Consider the following 15,926-nt stretch of genomic DNA (forward strand, 5'->3'; position numbering starts at 1 on the left):
GTGGAACTATAGATATCCTACTGAGCCTTTACAGTAGGGGTAGGGCTGCAGTTTTTTTCCACGATGTTTGCCTGGAGTAGAGTGCTTATTGTCTAAGTTTTTTGCTTTCTAGTCTTCCCCTTTTCTGGTCCTTTGGTTAGGGAGAGTGGGCTTTTCTTGAAGATTGTGTGTGTGTGTGTGTGTGTGTGTGTGTGTGTGTATGTGTGTGTGTGTGTGTCTTTGCCTGTTGGTGTTTTTAGATTGCTGGCTTCTGCGGAACTAAGTCTGGGATATCGGAGGCAAACAACAACAACAAAACTCACTGAACTCACTTTTCCTTGGGTCCTGAAGTCCCTAGCTGGTCTGCCTTCTCTCCACCTTTCAGAGTCTTCTTATGTCTGTTTTATAAATAATGCTCAGGGTTGTTATCTGTACTTAACAGGAGGTACAGAGAGCAGTATATCTACTCCCACTTGTCCTAGAGCTGGAAGCCTCCACATTCTCACATTCCTACTCCTCTGCTAATAGCGCTGGCTCCTTATGACCTACTGAATCAAGACCCCTCTGCTTTTGGTTCTAGAAAGTCATACACCTTTCTCTAGGACTCTGTGACCTAGATATTGGCAGACACAAAAGATTCTCCTACAGAACTTTACTTCAAATCTGCAAGTAGACTGAAAGCTAAACATTGTTTGTTACACTTCACTGTGCAGCCTGCTCCCCCAGCAGAAGCACTGTCAGTGGAATTTCTGCATAATGGAATGACACCTGGGGGACACTACCTGTTTCTTCTGACTGCTTCCTTGACTTTCATGTATTTTCCTGTAACAGGTGAAATACATATGGGAGGTCAAGAACATTTTTATATGGAAACCCAAAGCATGCTTGTTGTTCCCAAGGGAGAGGATCAAGAAATGGATGTCTACGTGTCTACACAGTTTCCCAAATATATACAGGTAACATGGGGCCATTGTGGAGAGGACATGGCTAAATGATTTCCGGCCAGTGAAATATATCAAGAGCAATTAGAGATGAAAGTATATTTGGGAGGTTGAGGTGGGGAGATCGCTTGAACCCAGGAGCTCAAGGCTTCAGTGAGCTGTGATCACCCACTACACTCCAGCCCGGGAGACAGTGAGACCCTGTCTCTAACACAAAATGAACAAAACAAAACAAAAAATGTTATTTCTTCAGGGACTGAAGAAATACTGAGTACTAATAGCCATATTGATTTGGGTATTAATAGTCATATGAGTTCAATGCTTTTAAAAGAGTGTTATTAAAGTGGGAGCCTTTTGTTTGTGGATTGCAGCTTTAAAACCAGTTATGGAATCAGCAGATCTCTTGCTCAGCTCTTGGAACCACTGCTAAGAACACAGGAGAAGAAAGAGCAAGACCTGCTCTCCAAAGTCTATGGTGCCTAACTCACATGAAACAGGAAACAATATTGAAAAGGATGCAACCAGGTGCTAAATCAGCAAAGGCAAAATTTACATGGGTGGAGAAATTAGGAAAAAGGAGAGCTTGCTGAGGGCTAGAATCATCCAGGAAGTCCCACAAAGAAGTCTTAAGTTTGGATTCAGAGTGAGAGTGAGGTTTGTCTAGATGGTAGGACAAGAGAGGTCACTTCCAGGCAATTCCACAGCAAGAGCAAATGACATCCATTCATTTATTTTCTCAACTCTTCTGCAAGCATTTGTTGCCTGTTTCCTGTACCCCAGGCAGCATGTGCATGGAAGGAAGGAGGAATAGCACAATGACCACCCCAGCTGGAATGGAGGGGTACCTTAAGGGAGGCTAGGTTTAAGCATCAGATTGAGAGTAAGGGAAATGAGGCAGAGGGGTCTTGATTCTGGTCATAAGGAGCCAGTGCTCTTAGCAGAGGAGTAGGAATGTAAGACTGTGGAGAATGAGGCCTCATAAAAGGCAGGATCCTAAGGAGGGTCAGAGGAACTCCACTCCAGGCCTGCTTTACTCTTCACTCCCTGTGGGATGTTGGGTCCGTAACCTCATCGGTCTCAGGCTTCACATCTGTAAGAATCAGTTATTAAGACTAAATGACCCCTAATCATTAGGATGGCAGAAAAGAGTGAGATCTGCATCCAGGAAAGACCAACTAGTCAACTTTAGCAGCAATCCAAGCAAGAAGTGAGAAGTGCTTTTTTTTTTTTTTTTTTTTTTTTTTTTTTTGAGACAGAGTCTCGCTTGGTCACCCAGGCTGGAGTGCAGGGTGCAATCTTAGCTCACTACAACCTCTGCCTTTCAGGTTCAAGCAATTCTCCTGCCTCAGCCTCCTGAGTAGCTGGGATTATAGGCACGCACCACCATGCCGGCCTACTTTTTGTATTTTTAGAAGAGATGGGGTTTCATCACGTTGGCCAGGCTGGGCTTGAACTCCTGACCTCAGGTGATCCACCTGCCTTGGACTCCCAAAGTGCTGGGATTACAGGCATGAGCCACCACACCTGGCTGAGAAGTGCTTATTTTCCAGCAGAGACAGTAGAATGCGGGGAAAAGACCCATGCTGAGTGAGGCTTAGAAGACTGCAAAATCCCACGGCTTCAGGAAACGTATGCCTAGGGATTAGTGTGAATAGAATACTTTAGGTGTGGTTCATGGGGAAAATACAAAAAAGTATGAGCACAAAAATATGTCACTGGCAATGAAAACACTACTAATTAGTTTTGGCAATGTCATCATAGCCAAGTATTGCTGAGATCAGGTGGGGCTGTGTGCCAGGGTTGTTGAACATTATCCCATTATTTAGCATAACCACACGGTGTGGGTATCATGTGCAACATTAAAGAATCAAAACATCTAGTGGCTGTCACACTCCCATTTCAGGGAACAGTTTTGTTTGTTAAGATCATATGTGACAATAATAGTCACAGTTAAGTCCTTGCTGAAGATGGATCAGATTAATCAGAACTATTATTGTTCACAGGACATTGTTGCCTCGACCTTGAAGCTCCCAGCTAACAAGGTCATGTGCCATGTAAGGCGTGTTGGTGGAGCATTTGGAGGGAAGGCGTTCAAACCCGGAATCTTTGCAGCCGTCACTGCATTTGCCGCAAACAAGTAAGTGGAGAAAATCTGCTAAAAATAAAATGAAGTCATGCTGAAAGTTCTCACTGTCAGAATCAATGAGGAAGAACCTGGGCCAAGATTATTTAATATCACATATACTATACAAACATACAATCAAGCTGCCAGCTTATTACACATACTTTTCTTAACTGTCCTATAGAAACCAAAATAAGAATCAATTACTGAAAATAACAAAAGCCACAGAAAAAATATTATAATACCTAGAAAGTGGGCAGAAACAGGTCCTGAATGGGTGGGAGTTACTTGTCCTCAGCACCTGCTGGACTGAGCTATATATGTAGAGGTCATATATATGACTTTTTGAACCATGTACCTATGTATACATATACACATATGTTTATATACATACACATAAACATATATGTATATGTTTGTGTGTATATATGGACATTCTTCAATTTATCAAAGATATTTTTGTAAAATGGGGTCCCATATACACACACATATATGTATATATGTGTATATATGTATATGTGTGTATATGTATATTTTCTTGATTTAAATAGAGACTTTGCTTTTGTTATGCTTACATTCATTTATATAGCCATTTTCCTTCGAGGATCTCAAAAAATTCTCATGGAAAATTGTCTCTGGAGCAGGCACACCTAGAAGGCTTAATTTATTTGCTGAGTAATATGGGTCAGTTCCTCCATCTCAGGAAGCAAAAATACCTTGATTCCAGATCTCTCCCATTAGGGAGCACTTGGTAGTTTAGACAGCACCTGCATTCTTCCATTTCTGGCGAGTCTAAAATAAGACCTTGGGACCATTTGCCTATAATAAAGGTTGTTACTGCAACGGGAAATGCTCCCGACACAACGCCCTGGAGCCCCTGGCACCCGAGAGCCTCCGTCCCCCAGGTTGCAAATGCCTGGCATTACTCCCCAACCTCACGGGAGGAAAGCCCACTGTGCACGCCTTAGATCAGCGGAGGCGAGGCGTGGGAAGTAGTTGCGTTGTTCTGTGGCACGTGTAGGCTTCACTCAGGCTCTTGCTAGGAGTTATATAAACCCCAGAGAATGCCTACTAGGTAAGAGAGTTTACTTCACTTGCTTTTTTTCTGTTTTAGACATGGCCGTGCAGTTCGCTGTGTTCTAGAACGAGGAGAAGACATGTTAATAACTGGAGGCCGCCATCCTTACCTTGGAAAGTACAAAGTGAGTACAAGGAGGTGTGGAGGAATGATTTATGTTGTAGATATAACATCCTATCAGTGCACAGGGCAGCCTTTGGCTACTCTCCAGTGGGGAGTAGCAATGAGCAAGTCAACAAACAGAGCATCTATTTAACTTTCTATTTGTTGCACTGACTTTTAATTACTAGCTGGTTCAATGGAGGCTTTTCTGCTTAGCTCAAAGATGTCAGTTTCAGAAATAAAACACTTAGTGCTAGCTGGTATTGGCTGTACAGAGCGAATAACTAGGAAACATGAATGTGTACATCATTAAAGTAGATCTGATTACCATACTTATTCCCACATATAAAAAAGGTAAAAGTAGAATAATTCTCATAACAGTATTTGTAATAAAAACAATTATTTATAAATGGGTTCCTCATTCTTCAATGTATCAAAGATATTTTTGTAAAATGGGGTTCCAGAAATTCATAGAAAAAATTTTGTAGCAGAAAATAGTGATTCTTTTGCTTTATAAGAAAAATTTTACTTGTCAGAGTGGGCTAACTGCTCTAACAAACAACTTAAAAGCTCTTAAGCTTTCATTATATCATTTCTTGCTCAAGTAACAGCTCGGTATAAGCATTGAGGGGGAAAGGGGGAGGATTCTGCTTTGTAAAATCATTGAGGACTGGAGCTGTTTCCATTTATTGGTGCCACTGTGCCCTTGGACTGCATCATCCAATATAGTGGTCACTAAGGGCATATGACTATTTAAATCTAAATTACCTAAATTAAATACAATTAGAAATTTAGCTCCATAGTTGTATTAGCTATATTCCAAGTGCTCGGTAGCCACATGTGGTTAGTGTCTGCCATATTGGACAGTGCAGACACAGAACATTGCCATCATCACAGAAAGTTTTATTGGGTATCACTGCCCTGCAAACTCTGAGTCTTCCAGGAGATCTTTTGCTGAGGGCAGCAGACAGGGAAGAGAGAGCGAGCATGGAGTGTCATGTGGTTGGTGCTTTAGGTTTTAGGCACCGGACCTCAGTTGTGTACAGATGTCATTGGCGAGACCTCTGTCACCTAACTGTAAGGGAGGCTGGGAAATGTCATCTTCCTGTGCGCCCAGGATGAAAGACAATAGGATTTGTTAAATGCATAGCATTGTCTCCATCACAAAACTGCATAACTACATACAGGTTTTTTAGGAGATAATAAATGTTTGCATTTCACATCACACTCTAAACTGTATTTTGAATTTGATCTAGCTCAGAAACATTTGTTACAGTAAACTTTATCCTGAAGGAGATTTTTTAAAATAAGACATATGTGAAGTCATTACGAAAACATAACAATCTCAGGTTAAAAGATGGAGAGAGGAATATGAGTTGGAGTATATATAAGCACCTTCTTAGAGAAGGTAAAAGATAGGTCTTCAAGAATGGAGGCCAAGCACAGTGGCTCAGGCCTGTAACCCTAGCACTTTGGGAGGCTGAGGTGGATGGATTGCCTGAGTTCAGGAGTTTGAGACCAGCATGGGCAACACAGTGAAACCCTGTCTCTACTAAAAATATGAAAAATTAGCCAGGCGTGGTGGCAGGCACCTGTAATCCCAGCGACTTGGGAGGCTGAGGCAGGAGAATCGCTTGAACCTGGGAGGCAGAGGTTGCAGTGAGCCAAGATCGCGCCACTGCACTCCAGCCTGGGCGACAGAGTGAGATTCTGTCACAAAAACAAAACAAAACAAAACAAAAAAAAACAGAATAGATAGACAGAAAGAAGGCATGCCAGGTGTGGGAATAGTAAGAGCAAAACTACAGAGGTATAATAAACATGGCATGTTTGATAGAGGCAGGAGTAAGGGGAGAGGAGGAATTAGAACACAGAGCACTTCCTGGAGGGTAGTGAAAAATAGGATTGGTGGGCTTAGGTGATGCCTGACTGAGAGGGGCCTACAGTCCCAGAGTGGGAAGTTTAAACTTGATCTTAAAAGAAAGAGTGAGACTGAGTGAATCCTTGACTGGCTCAGTGCCGTAATTAAACATGGGTACTTTGGGGAGGCTAAGAGGATGGTCTGGGGAGGAGAGAGGATGGAAGCTGGTAGACCAGCGGGAGGCAGCTGATGCATTCAGACATGAAGCAGTTGGGGAGTCTGAGATATGATAGTAAGATGTAGAAGAGATGGGTCCAAGAGCCATTATAGTGTAAAATAAAACAGGATTAGTGAAAATCTTGGCAAAATGCAATGAAGAATAAAACCACAAACATGACTTGGAAGGTTTTAGAAGAAAGCGACAAGCTGGAAGGAGAAGCCGATCTGGAAGGACAATGAAGAACTTGTTTGTGTAAATGCTGGGAGAAGAAATGACAACAGGACCCTGAAGCAGAAATGTCCTTCACCCCCATGGGACTCTGTTGAAAGGACTGGATATAGTGACAGAAGCTGTTGCCATAATGGTGACTAAAACTATGAGAAAATAATGTTTTCTGATGGAGAGTAGTGTGAGGAAAGGTGATATGAATACTATTTATGGTAGTGATATTAATTATATTTAGAGTACTTGCTATGTTTCAGGCACTTGCCTATAATTTTCTATGTGTTGCCTTATTTACTTCCATTTCACAAATCGCCTGAGTGGTTACATAGCTTGCCTAAGATCGCAGAGCTAGTTATATATTATCCAAGAAATCACTGCCAAATCCAGTGTCATGATGCTTTTCCCCTATGTGTGGAGGGTTCGCAAATGACAAAATTTAGAGAGACTTGGCCACTGTTCCAGCATTTGACGTCGGTTCTCTTCCCCAGGCTGGATTCATGAATGATGGCAGAATCTTGGCCCTGGACATGGAGCATTATAGCAATGCAGGCAACTCCTTGGATGAATCATTATTGGTAAGTGTTTTAAGGAACAAGTTCACATTCCTGAAAGAGTGTTACATAAAATGATTTAACTTAGAAAATGTCCAATAGTTAAGTAATATTTGATTATAAAGGCATAATGACCATTCTTGCAGGGATAGCCATGTGTTACTTCCTGGTGTCAGCCCAGAGATGCTGGCTGAGTTGTATCTGTGTTCACCCCCGGCTTCCCAAACTTAGAACTCTTTTCCCAGATTCACACATGAGACCAAGCTTTCTCAGCTTTGGCCCTACTGACATTTTGGAGTGTGTAGCTCTTTATGGTGGGGACTATCCTGCTCATTGTACCATCTTTGGCCTTTACTTAGTAGGTGTCAGTGGCATTACCACCCTCTAGTCTTTTTATTTTTTACTTTTTACTTTTTGAGACAGAGACTCCCTCTGTTGCCCAGGCTGTAGTACAGTGGCTCAAGCGATCCTCCTACCTCAGCCTCCCAGGTAGCTGGGACTGCAGGTACATGCCGCCATGCCTAGCTAATTTTTTTTAATTATTATTTTATAGAGATGGGGTCTCACTATGTTGCCAGAGCTGATCTCAAACTACTAGGCTCAAACAATCCTCCTATTGTGCTGAGATTACAGGTGTGAGCCACTATGTCCACCCCAACCCCAAATAAAAATGTTTCAACCAAGCCGGGCACGGTGGCTCACGCCTGTAACCCCAGTACTATGGGAGGCTGAGGTGGGTGGATCACTTGAGGCCAGGAGTTCGAGACCAGCCTAACCACGTGGTGAAATCCTGTTTCTACTAAAAATACAAAATTAGCTGGGTATGGTGGCACACACCTGTAATCCCAGCTATTTGGGAGGCTGAGGCAGGAGAATCACTTGAACCCCGGAGGCAGAGGTTGCCGTGAGCCCAGATTGCGCCATTGCACTCCATCCTGGGTAACAAAAATGAAACTCCATCTCAAAACAAAAAAGAGTTTCAACCAAAATGTTAACAATGAAAAATGTCTCCAGACATTGCGAAATGTCCCCAGGAGCAGGGAAAAAATTGCTCACGATTAAGAACCAACACATTAGACCCAATGCCAAAACATTTTTTTCTGTTTTCTCTGTCTTCTAGGATATTATAATCATTACATTATATAAACCCAGTGCTTGGGGCCTGTGAATATATCAAAGGCCTTTGTATGTTTGAAATCTTAAAAAATGCATTAAGGTCAGGCACGGTGGCTCACGCCTGTAATCCCAGCACTTTGGGAGGCTGAGGCAGGTGGATCACGGGGTCAGGAGATTGAGACCATCCTGGCTAACACGATGAAACTCCGTCTCTACTAAAATACAAAAAATTAGCTGGGCATAGTGGTGGGTGCCTGTAATCCCAGCTACTCGGGAGGGTGAGGCAGAAGAATGGTGTGAACCCGGGAGGTGGAGCTTGCAGCAAATGGAGATCACGCCACTGCACTCCAGCCTGGGCAACAGAGTGAGACTCCATCTCAAAAAAAAAAAAAAAAAAAAAAAATGCATTAACTCCAAAATACAAAAATAATAATGCTCTCAAATGAAACATTATTCAAATACTTAAAAATTATTTTATAGCAAAAATGTGTTTAATTGGGGGCATGGGAATATTTTAGCATGTTTGATGAGATGTAAAGAGGGCTGCCATTCCCAGCCTGGTTTTGGTATGAGGTCGTAGGATGGTAAAACAGGTTCAGAAGGTCTTAATCACATCAACTCTGGATTTCTCCAGGTGATAGAAATGGGACTTCTGAAAATGGACAATGCTTACAAGTTTCCCAACCTCCGCTGCCGGGGTTGGGCATGCAGAACCAACCTTCCATCCAACACGGCTTTTCGTGGGTTTGGCTTTCCTCAGGCAGGGCTGATCACCGAATCTTGTATCATGGAAGTTGCAGCCAAATGTGGACTATCCCCTGAGAAGGTAATGCTAAATTAGCTTCACAGACAAAACATGTGGAATGTCGGAGAATGGGGGCCATTCAGGTTGAGGAATTTGAGACCCAGAGGGGTAAATGATTTGTGCCAGGTCCCCCAGCTAACTGGTTAAGGCAGAACCCAGACTCCAAAGTCCAGCAATCCTCACCCCCTTACTCAGACGCCTGCTCCAAAATCCCGAAGCAGAAGATCCTGAGGAGTGAGCACTGCATTCTCCCCTGGCTGGTGAGAAGCTTCCATTGGCTGGGGGTATAACTGCTACCCACGACTCCATCAAGGCCGTTGTTCCCCGCTTCCCGAACATCTCAGCCAGCTGTGAAAAAGTTGGTCATTTCAGTTGCTAAACTGATCTCCTTTTTGTTCTTTTTTTCCCTTTGTGACATTAATAGATTGGCTTTTATTTTTATTTATTTCCGTAAGTTATTGGGGTACAGGTGGTATTTGGTTACATGAGTAAGTTCTTTAGTGGTGAATTGTGAGATTTTGGTGCACTCATCACCCGAGCAGTATACACTGCACCATATTTGTAGTCTTTTATCCCTCGCTCCCCTCCCACTCTTCCCCCCAAGTCCCCAAAGTCCGTTGTCTTTGTGTCCCCAGAGCTTAGCTCCCACATATCAGAGAGAACATATGATGTTTGGTTTTCCATTCCTGAATTACTTGCTTAGAATAATAGTCTCTAGTCTCATTCAGGTCACTGCAAATGCTGTTAATTCATTCCTTTTTTATGGCTGTGTAGTATTCCATCATACACACATATATACACATATATACTTATACATACACGCCACAGTTTCTTTATCCACTCATTGATTGGTGGGCATTTGGGTTGATTCCATGATTTTGTTATTGTGAATCGTATTGCTATAAACATGTGCGTGCAAGTATCTTTTTCAAATAATGACTTCTTTTCCTCTGGGTGGATACCCAGTAGTGGGATTGCTGGATCAAATGGTAGTTCTACTTTTGGTTCTTTAAGGAATCTCCACAATGTTTTCCATAGCGGCGGTACTAGTTTACCTTCCCACCAGCAGTGCAGAAGTGTTCCCTGTTACTGCATTGAAGCCAACATGTACAGTTTTTTGATTTTTTGATTATGGACATTCTTGCAAGAGTAAGGTGGTATCACATGGTGGTTTCGGTTTGCATTGCCCTGATTATTGGTGACGTTGAGCATTTTTTTATATGTTTGTTGGCCATTTGTGTATCTCCTTTTGCGAATTGTCTGTTCATGTCCTTAGCTCACTTTTTGATGGGATTGTTTGTTTTTTTCTTACTGATTTGTTTGAGTTTGTTGTAGGTTCTGGATATTAGTCCTTTGTCAGATATGCAGGTTGTGAAGATTTTCTCCCACTCTGTGACTGTTCCTTTTGCCATGCAAAAAGCTCTTTAGTTTATTTAGCTCCCAGCTATTTATCTGTGTTTTTATTGCATTTGCTTTTGGGTTCTTGGTCATGAAATCCTTGCCTAAGCCAAGGTCTAAAAGGGTTTTTCCAATGTTCTCTTCTAGAATTTTAATAGTTTCAGGTCTTAGGTTTAAGTCCTTAATCCATCTTGAGTTAATTTTTGTATAAGGTCACAGATGAGGATCCAGTTTCATTCTCACTACACATGGCTAGCCAATTATCCCAGCACCATTTGTTGAAAAGGGTGCCCTTTCCCCACGTTATTCTTTTGTTTGCTTTGTCAAAGATCAGTTGGGTGGAAGTATTTGGGTTTATTTCTGGGTTCTCTATTCTGTTCCACTGGTCTGTGTGCCTATTTTTATACCAGTACTACACTGTTTCGGTGACTATGGCCTTCTAGTATAGTTTGAAATCAGGTAGTGTGATGCCTCCAGATTTGTTCACTTTGCTTAGTCTTACTTTAGCTATGCAGGCTTTTTTTTGGTTTCATATGAACTTTAGAATTGTTTTTTCTAATTCTGTGAAGAATGATGATGGTATTTTGATGGGAATTGCTTTGAATTTGTAGATTGCTTTTCAATATGGTCATTTTCACAATATTGATTCTACCCATCCATGAGCATGGGATGTGTTTCCATTTGTTTGTGTCGTCTGTGATTTCTTTCAGCAGTGTTTTGTAGTTTTCCTTGTAGAGGTCTCTCAACTCCTTGATTAGGTATATTCCTAAGTATTTTATTATTATTATTTGCAACTATTGTAAAAGGGGTTGTGTTCTTGATTTGATTCTCTGTTTGCTCACCATTGGTATACAGAAGAACTTCTGATTTGTGTACATTAATCTTGTATCCAGAAACTTTGCTGAATTCTTTTATCAGTTCTAGGAGCCTTGTAGAGGAGTCCTTAGGGTTTTCAAGGTAAACAATCGTATCGTCAGCAAACAGTGACAGTTTGACTTCCTCTTTGCCGACGTGGATGCCCTTTATTTCTTTCTCTTGTCTGATTGCTCAGATTAGGACTTCCAGTACTATGTCGAAGACGAGTGGTTAGAGTGGGCATCCTTGTCTTGTTCCCGTTCTCAGAGGGAATGCCTTCAACTTTTCCCCATTCAGTATTATGTTGGCTGTGTGTTTGTCATAGATGGCTTTTATTACATTAAGGCATGTCCTTTTTATGCTGATTTTGCTGAGAGTTTTAATCATAAAGAGATGCTGGATTTTGTTAAATGCTTTTTCTGCATTGAGATGATCATGTGATATTTGTTTTTAATTCTGTTTGTGTAGTGTATCAGATTTATTGACTTGCGTGTGTTAAACCATCCCTGCATCCCTGGATCCCTGATATGAATCCCTCTTGGTCATGGTGGGTTATCTTTTTGATATGTTGTTGGATTCGGTTAGCTAGTATTTTGTTAAGGATTTTAGCATCAATGTTCATCAATGTTCTTTTTTGGTTATGTCCTTTCCTGGTTTTGTTATTAGGGTGATGCTGGCTTCATAAAATGAATTTAGTTAAGGTTCCTTCTTTCTCTATCTTGTGAAATAGTGTCAAAAGGATTGGTACCAATTCTTCTTCAAATGTCTGGTAGAATTCCACTGTGAATCCGTCTGGTCCTGGACTTTTTGTTGTTGGTAATTTTTAAATTACCATTTCAATCTCGCTCTTGTTATTGGTCTGTTAAGGGTGTCTAATTCTTCCTGATTAAAACTAGCGGGTGTATATTTCCAGGAATTTATCCATATCTTCTAGGTTTGCTAGTTTATGTGTGTAAAGGTGCTCATAGTAGCTGTGAATGATCCCTTGTATTTCAGTGTTGTCAGTTGTAATATCTCCTGTTTTTGTTTCTTAGTGAGGTTATTTGGATTTTCACTCTTCTTAGTTAATCTTGCTAATGGTCTATCGATTTTATTTATCTTTTCAAAGAACCAGATTTTTGTTTCATTAATCTTTTGTATTTTTTTTTTCCAGTTTCATTTAGTTCTGCTCTGATCTCAGTAATTTCCTTTCTTCGGCTGGGTTTGGATTTAGTTTGTTCCTGTTTCTCTAGTTCCTTGAGGTGTGACCTTAGCATGTCAGTTTGTGCTCTTTCAGTCTTTTTGACATAGGCGTTTAGGGCGATGAACTTTCCTCTTAGCACCGCCTTTGCTGTATCTCAGAGGTTTTGATAGGTTGTGTCATTATTGTCATTTAGTTCGAAGAATATTTTAATTTCCATTTGATTTCGTTTTTGACCCAATGCTCATTCAGGAGCAGGTTATTTAATTTACATGTATTTGCATGGTTTTGAAGATTCCTTTTGGAGCTGATTTCCAGTTTTATTCCACTGTGGTCTGAGAGAGTGCTTGATATAATTTCAGTTTTCTTAAATGTATTGAGCTTGTTTTATGGCCTATCATATGGTCTATCTTGAAGAAAGTTCCATGTGCTGTTGAATAGAATGTATATTCTGCAGTTGTTAGATGAAATGATCTGTATACATCTGTTTAGTCCATTTGTTCCAAGGTATAGTTTAAATCCATTGTTTTTTTGTTGACTTTCTGTCTTGATGACCTGTCTAGTCCTGTCAGTGGAGTATTGCAGTTCCGCACTACTGTTGTATTGCTGTCTATCTCATTTCTTAGGTCTGTTAGTAATTGTTTTATAAATTTGGGGAGCTCCAGTGTTAGGTGTGTATATGTTTAAGATTGTGATATTTTCCTGTTGGACAGGGCTTTTACCATTATATAATGTCCCTGTTTGTCTCTTTTAACTCTGTTGCTTTAAAATTTGTTTTGTCTGATATAAGAATAGTTACTCCTGCTCACTTTTGGTGTCCATTTGTATGAATTGCCTTTTTCCACCCCTTTACTTTAAGTTCATATGAGTCCTTATGTGTTAGGTGAATCTTCTGAAGGTACTAGATGGTTAGTGAGTTCTTATCTATTCTGCGGTTCTGTATTTTTAAGTGGAGAATTTAGGCCATTTATAGTCAATGTTAGTATTGAAATGAGAGGTACTGTTGCATTCATCATTCTTTTTGTTGCCTGTGTACTTTTGTTTGCTTGTTTGTTTGTTTGTTTTTGCTTTGTAACATGTATTTCTGTTTTATAGGTCCTGTGTGATTTATGCTTTAAAGAAGTTCTGTTTTGATGTGTTTCCAGGATTTGTTTCAAGATTTAGAGCTCCTTTTAGCAGTTCTTGCAGTGGTGGCTTGGTAATGGTGAATTCTCTCAGAATTTGTTTGTCTGAAAGCAATTGTATCTTTCCTTCATATATGATGCTTAGTTCCACTGGATACAGAATTCTTGGCTGATAATTGTTTTGTTTGAGGAGGCTGAAGATAGGGCCCCAATCTGTTCTAGTTTGTAGGGTTTCTGCTGAGAAATCTGCTGTTAATCTGATAGTTTTTCCTTTAGAGGTTACCTGGTGCTTTTGCCTCACAGCTCTTAAGATTCTTTCCTTTGTCTTAACTTTGGATAACCTGATGACAATGTGCCTAGGCGAAGATCTTTTTGAGATGAATTTTGAGGTGTTCTTTGTGCTTCTTGTATTGGGATATCTAGGTCTCTAGCAAGGCTGGGGAAGCTTTCCTTGATTATCTCCCCGAATATGTCTTCCAAGCTTTTAGAATTATCTACTTTCCTAGCAACACTGATTATTCTTAAGTTTGGTTGTTTAACATAATCCCGACTTCTTGGAGACTTTGTTCATATTTTTCTATTCTTTTCTCTTTGTCTTTGTTGGACTGGGTTAATTCAAAGACCTTGTCTTTGAGCTCTGAATTTCTTTCTTCTGCTTGTTCAGAGAAGTCTATTACTGAGACTTTCCAGAGCATTTTGCATTTCTAAAAGTGTGTCCAAAGTTTCCTGAATTTTTGTTTTTTCTTTAAGCTATTTATTTCCTTGAATATTTCTCCCTCACTTCTTGTATCATATTTTGAGTTCTTTGTATTGGGCTTTGCCTGTCTCTTGTTCCTCTCCAGTTAGTTTAGTAACTAACCTCCTGAATTCTTTTTCAGGTAAATCAGAGATTTCTTCTTGGTTTGGATCCATTACTGGTGAACTAGTGTGATTTTTTGGAGATGTTGAAGAGCCTTGTTTTGTCATGTTACCAGGGTTGGTTTTCTGGTTCCATCTCATTTGGGTAGACTCTGTCAGAGGGAAAGTTTAGGGCTGAAGGCTGTTGTTCAGATTCTTTTGTCCCATGGAATGTTGCCTTGATGTAGTACTCTCCCCCTTTCCCTATGGATGTGGCTGTGAGCTGAACTGCAGTGATTTTTGTCTTTCTTCTGGGTCTAGCCACCCAGCGAGTCTACCCAGCTCCAGGCTGGTACTGAGAGTTGTCTGCACAGAGTCCTGTGATGTGAACCATCTATGGGTCTCTCTGCCATGGATACCAGTGCCTGTTCGGGTGGAGGTGATGGAGGGTGCAGTGGACTCCATGAGGGGCCTTAGCTTTGGTGGTTTATGCTCTATTTTTGTACTGGTTGGCCTCCTGCTAGGAGCTGGCACTTTCCAGAAAGCATCAGCTGTAGTAATGTGGAGAGGGTCTGGTGGTAGGTGGGGCCGTAGAACTCCCAAGATTAAATGGCCTTTGTTTTCCACTACCAGGGTGGATAGGGAAGGACCATCAGGTGGGGGCGGTGCTAGGCATGTCTGAGCTCACACTCTCCTTGGGTGGGTCTTGCTGTGGCTGCTGTGTGGGTTAGGGGAGAGATTCCCAGGTCACTGGAGTTGTGTACCTAGGAGAATTATGGCTGCCTCTGCTGAGTCATGCAGGTTGTTAGGGAAGTGAGGGAAAGCCAGCAGTTACAGGCCTCTCCCAGCTCCCATACAAACTGAAGGGTGGGTCTCACTCCCACCGTGCACCCCCCAGCAGCCCTGAGTGTGTTTCCAGGCAGAGGGTGTGATGGGCTTGAAAACTTGCCCTGAGCTACATCCCTCCCAGCTGCGAGAGAAAAGGGCTTGGTTCTTCCCCGGCCTGTGGAGTCTGCACACCAGATTTGTGCCCTCCCACCGAGCTCTGGCCAGGAGGCTTCTTGCCTCATTCAAATTGTTACAAAGTTCAGCTAGAGATTTCTTTCTGCCTGTGGAGTTTTACCCCTTGCTCCTCTGGTCACCCCTACCCCCTGATGGATCCCTATGTTGTTAGGCAGGAATGGCCTGCTAGGGGACACAGCAAGCTCCTAGGGCCTTTCTGCTGCTTCCTCTATCTGCATTTTGCTCAGCTCTCTAAATTGGCTCAGCACCAGGTAAAGTCAGAATCTTCTCCTGCAAACAGACCTTCAGCTTCGCCAGTGGGGGGGTGTGTTTGGGAGAGGAGGATCTCCCTTTCCCTCTTCCACAGCTGGGGCACTCACAGTATTTGGGGTATCTCCCATGTCCTGCAGAAGTAGTCCACTTCCTTCAGAGGGTTTGTGGGTCCTCTCAGGATTACTGCTTTGTTCTTGCAGTTGATCTGGAGCTAAAATTCACAAGGCGAACTTCCACAAGCTGCTCTGTCCAGCGCT

General features: G+C 41.7%; 1 protein-coding gene across 1 annotated transcript in view; it reads left to right on the forward strand.

The window, feature by feature from the left end:
* The window catches only part of LOC103217611 (aldehyde oxidase 1), an 88,056-nt gene that overhangs the window by 49,656 nt on the left and 22,474 nt on the right, over nucleotides 1–15,926 (forward strand). The window contains exons 21-25 of the mRNA XM_007965786.3: nucleotides 811–935; nucleotides 2,924–3,057; nucleotides 4,157–4,244; nucleotides 7,017–7,103; nucleotides 8,830–9,021. Of these exons, the coding sequence (XP_007963977.3) occupies nucleotides 811–935; nucleotides 2,924–3,057; nucleotides 4,157–4,244; nucleotides 7,017–7,103; nucleotides 8,830–9,021 (626 nt within the window). The remainder of the gene's footprint in view (nucleotides 1–810; nucleotides 936–2,923; nucleotides 3,058–4,156; nucleotides 4,245–7,016; nucleotides 7,104–8,829; nucleotides 9,022–15,926) is intronic.

This window comes from Chlorocebus sabaeus, chromosome 10, assembly GCF_047675955.1.
Source record: "Chlorocebus sabaeus isolate Y175 chromosome 10, mChlSab1.0.hap1, whole genome shotgun sequence".
NCBI lineage: Eukaryota > Metazoa > Chordata > Mammalia > Primates > Cercopithecidae > Chlorocebus > Chlorocebus sabaeus.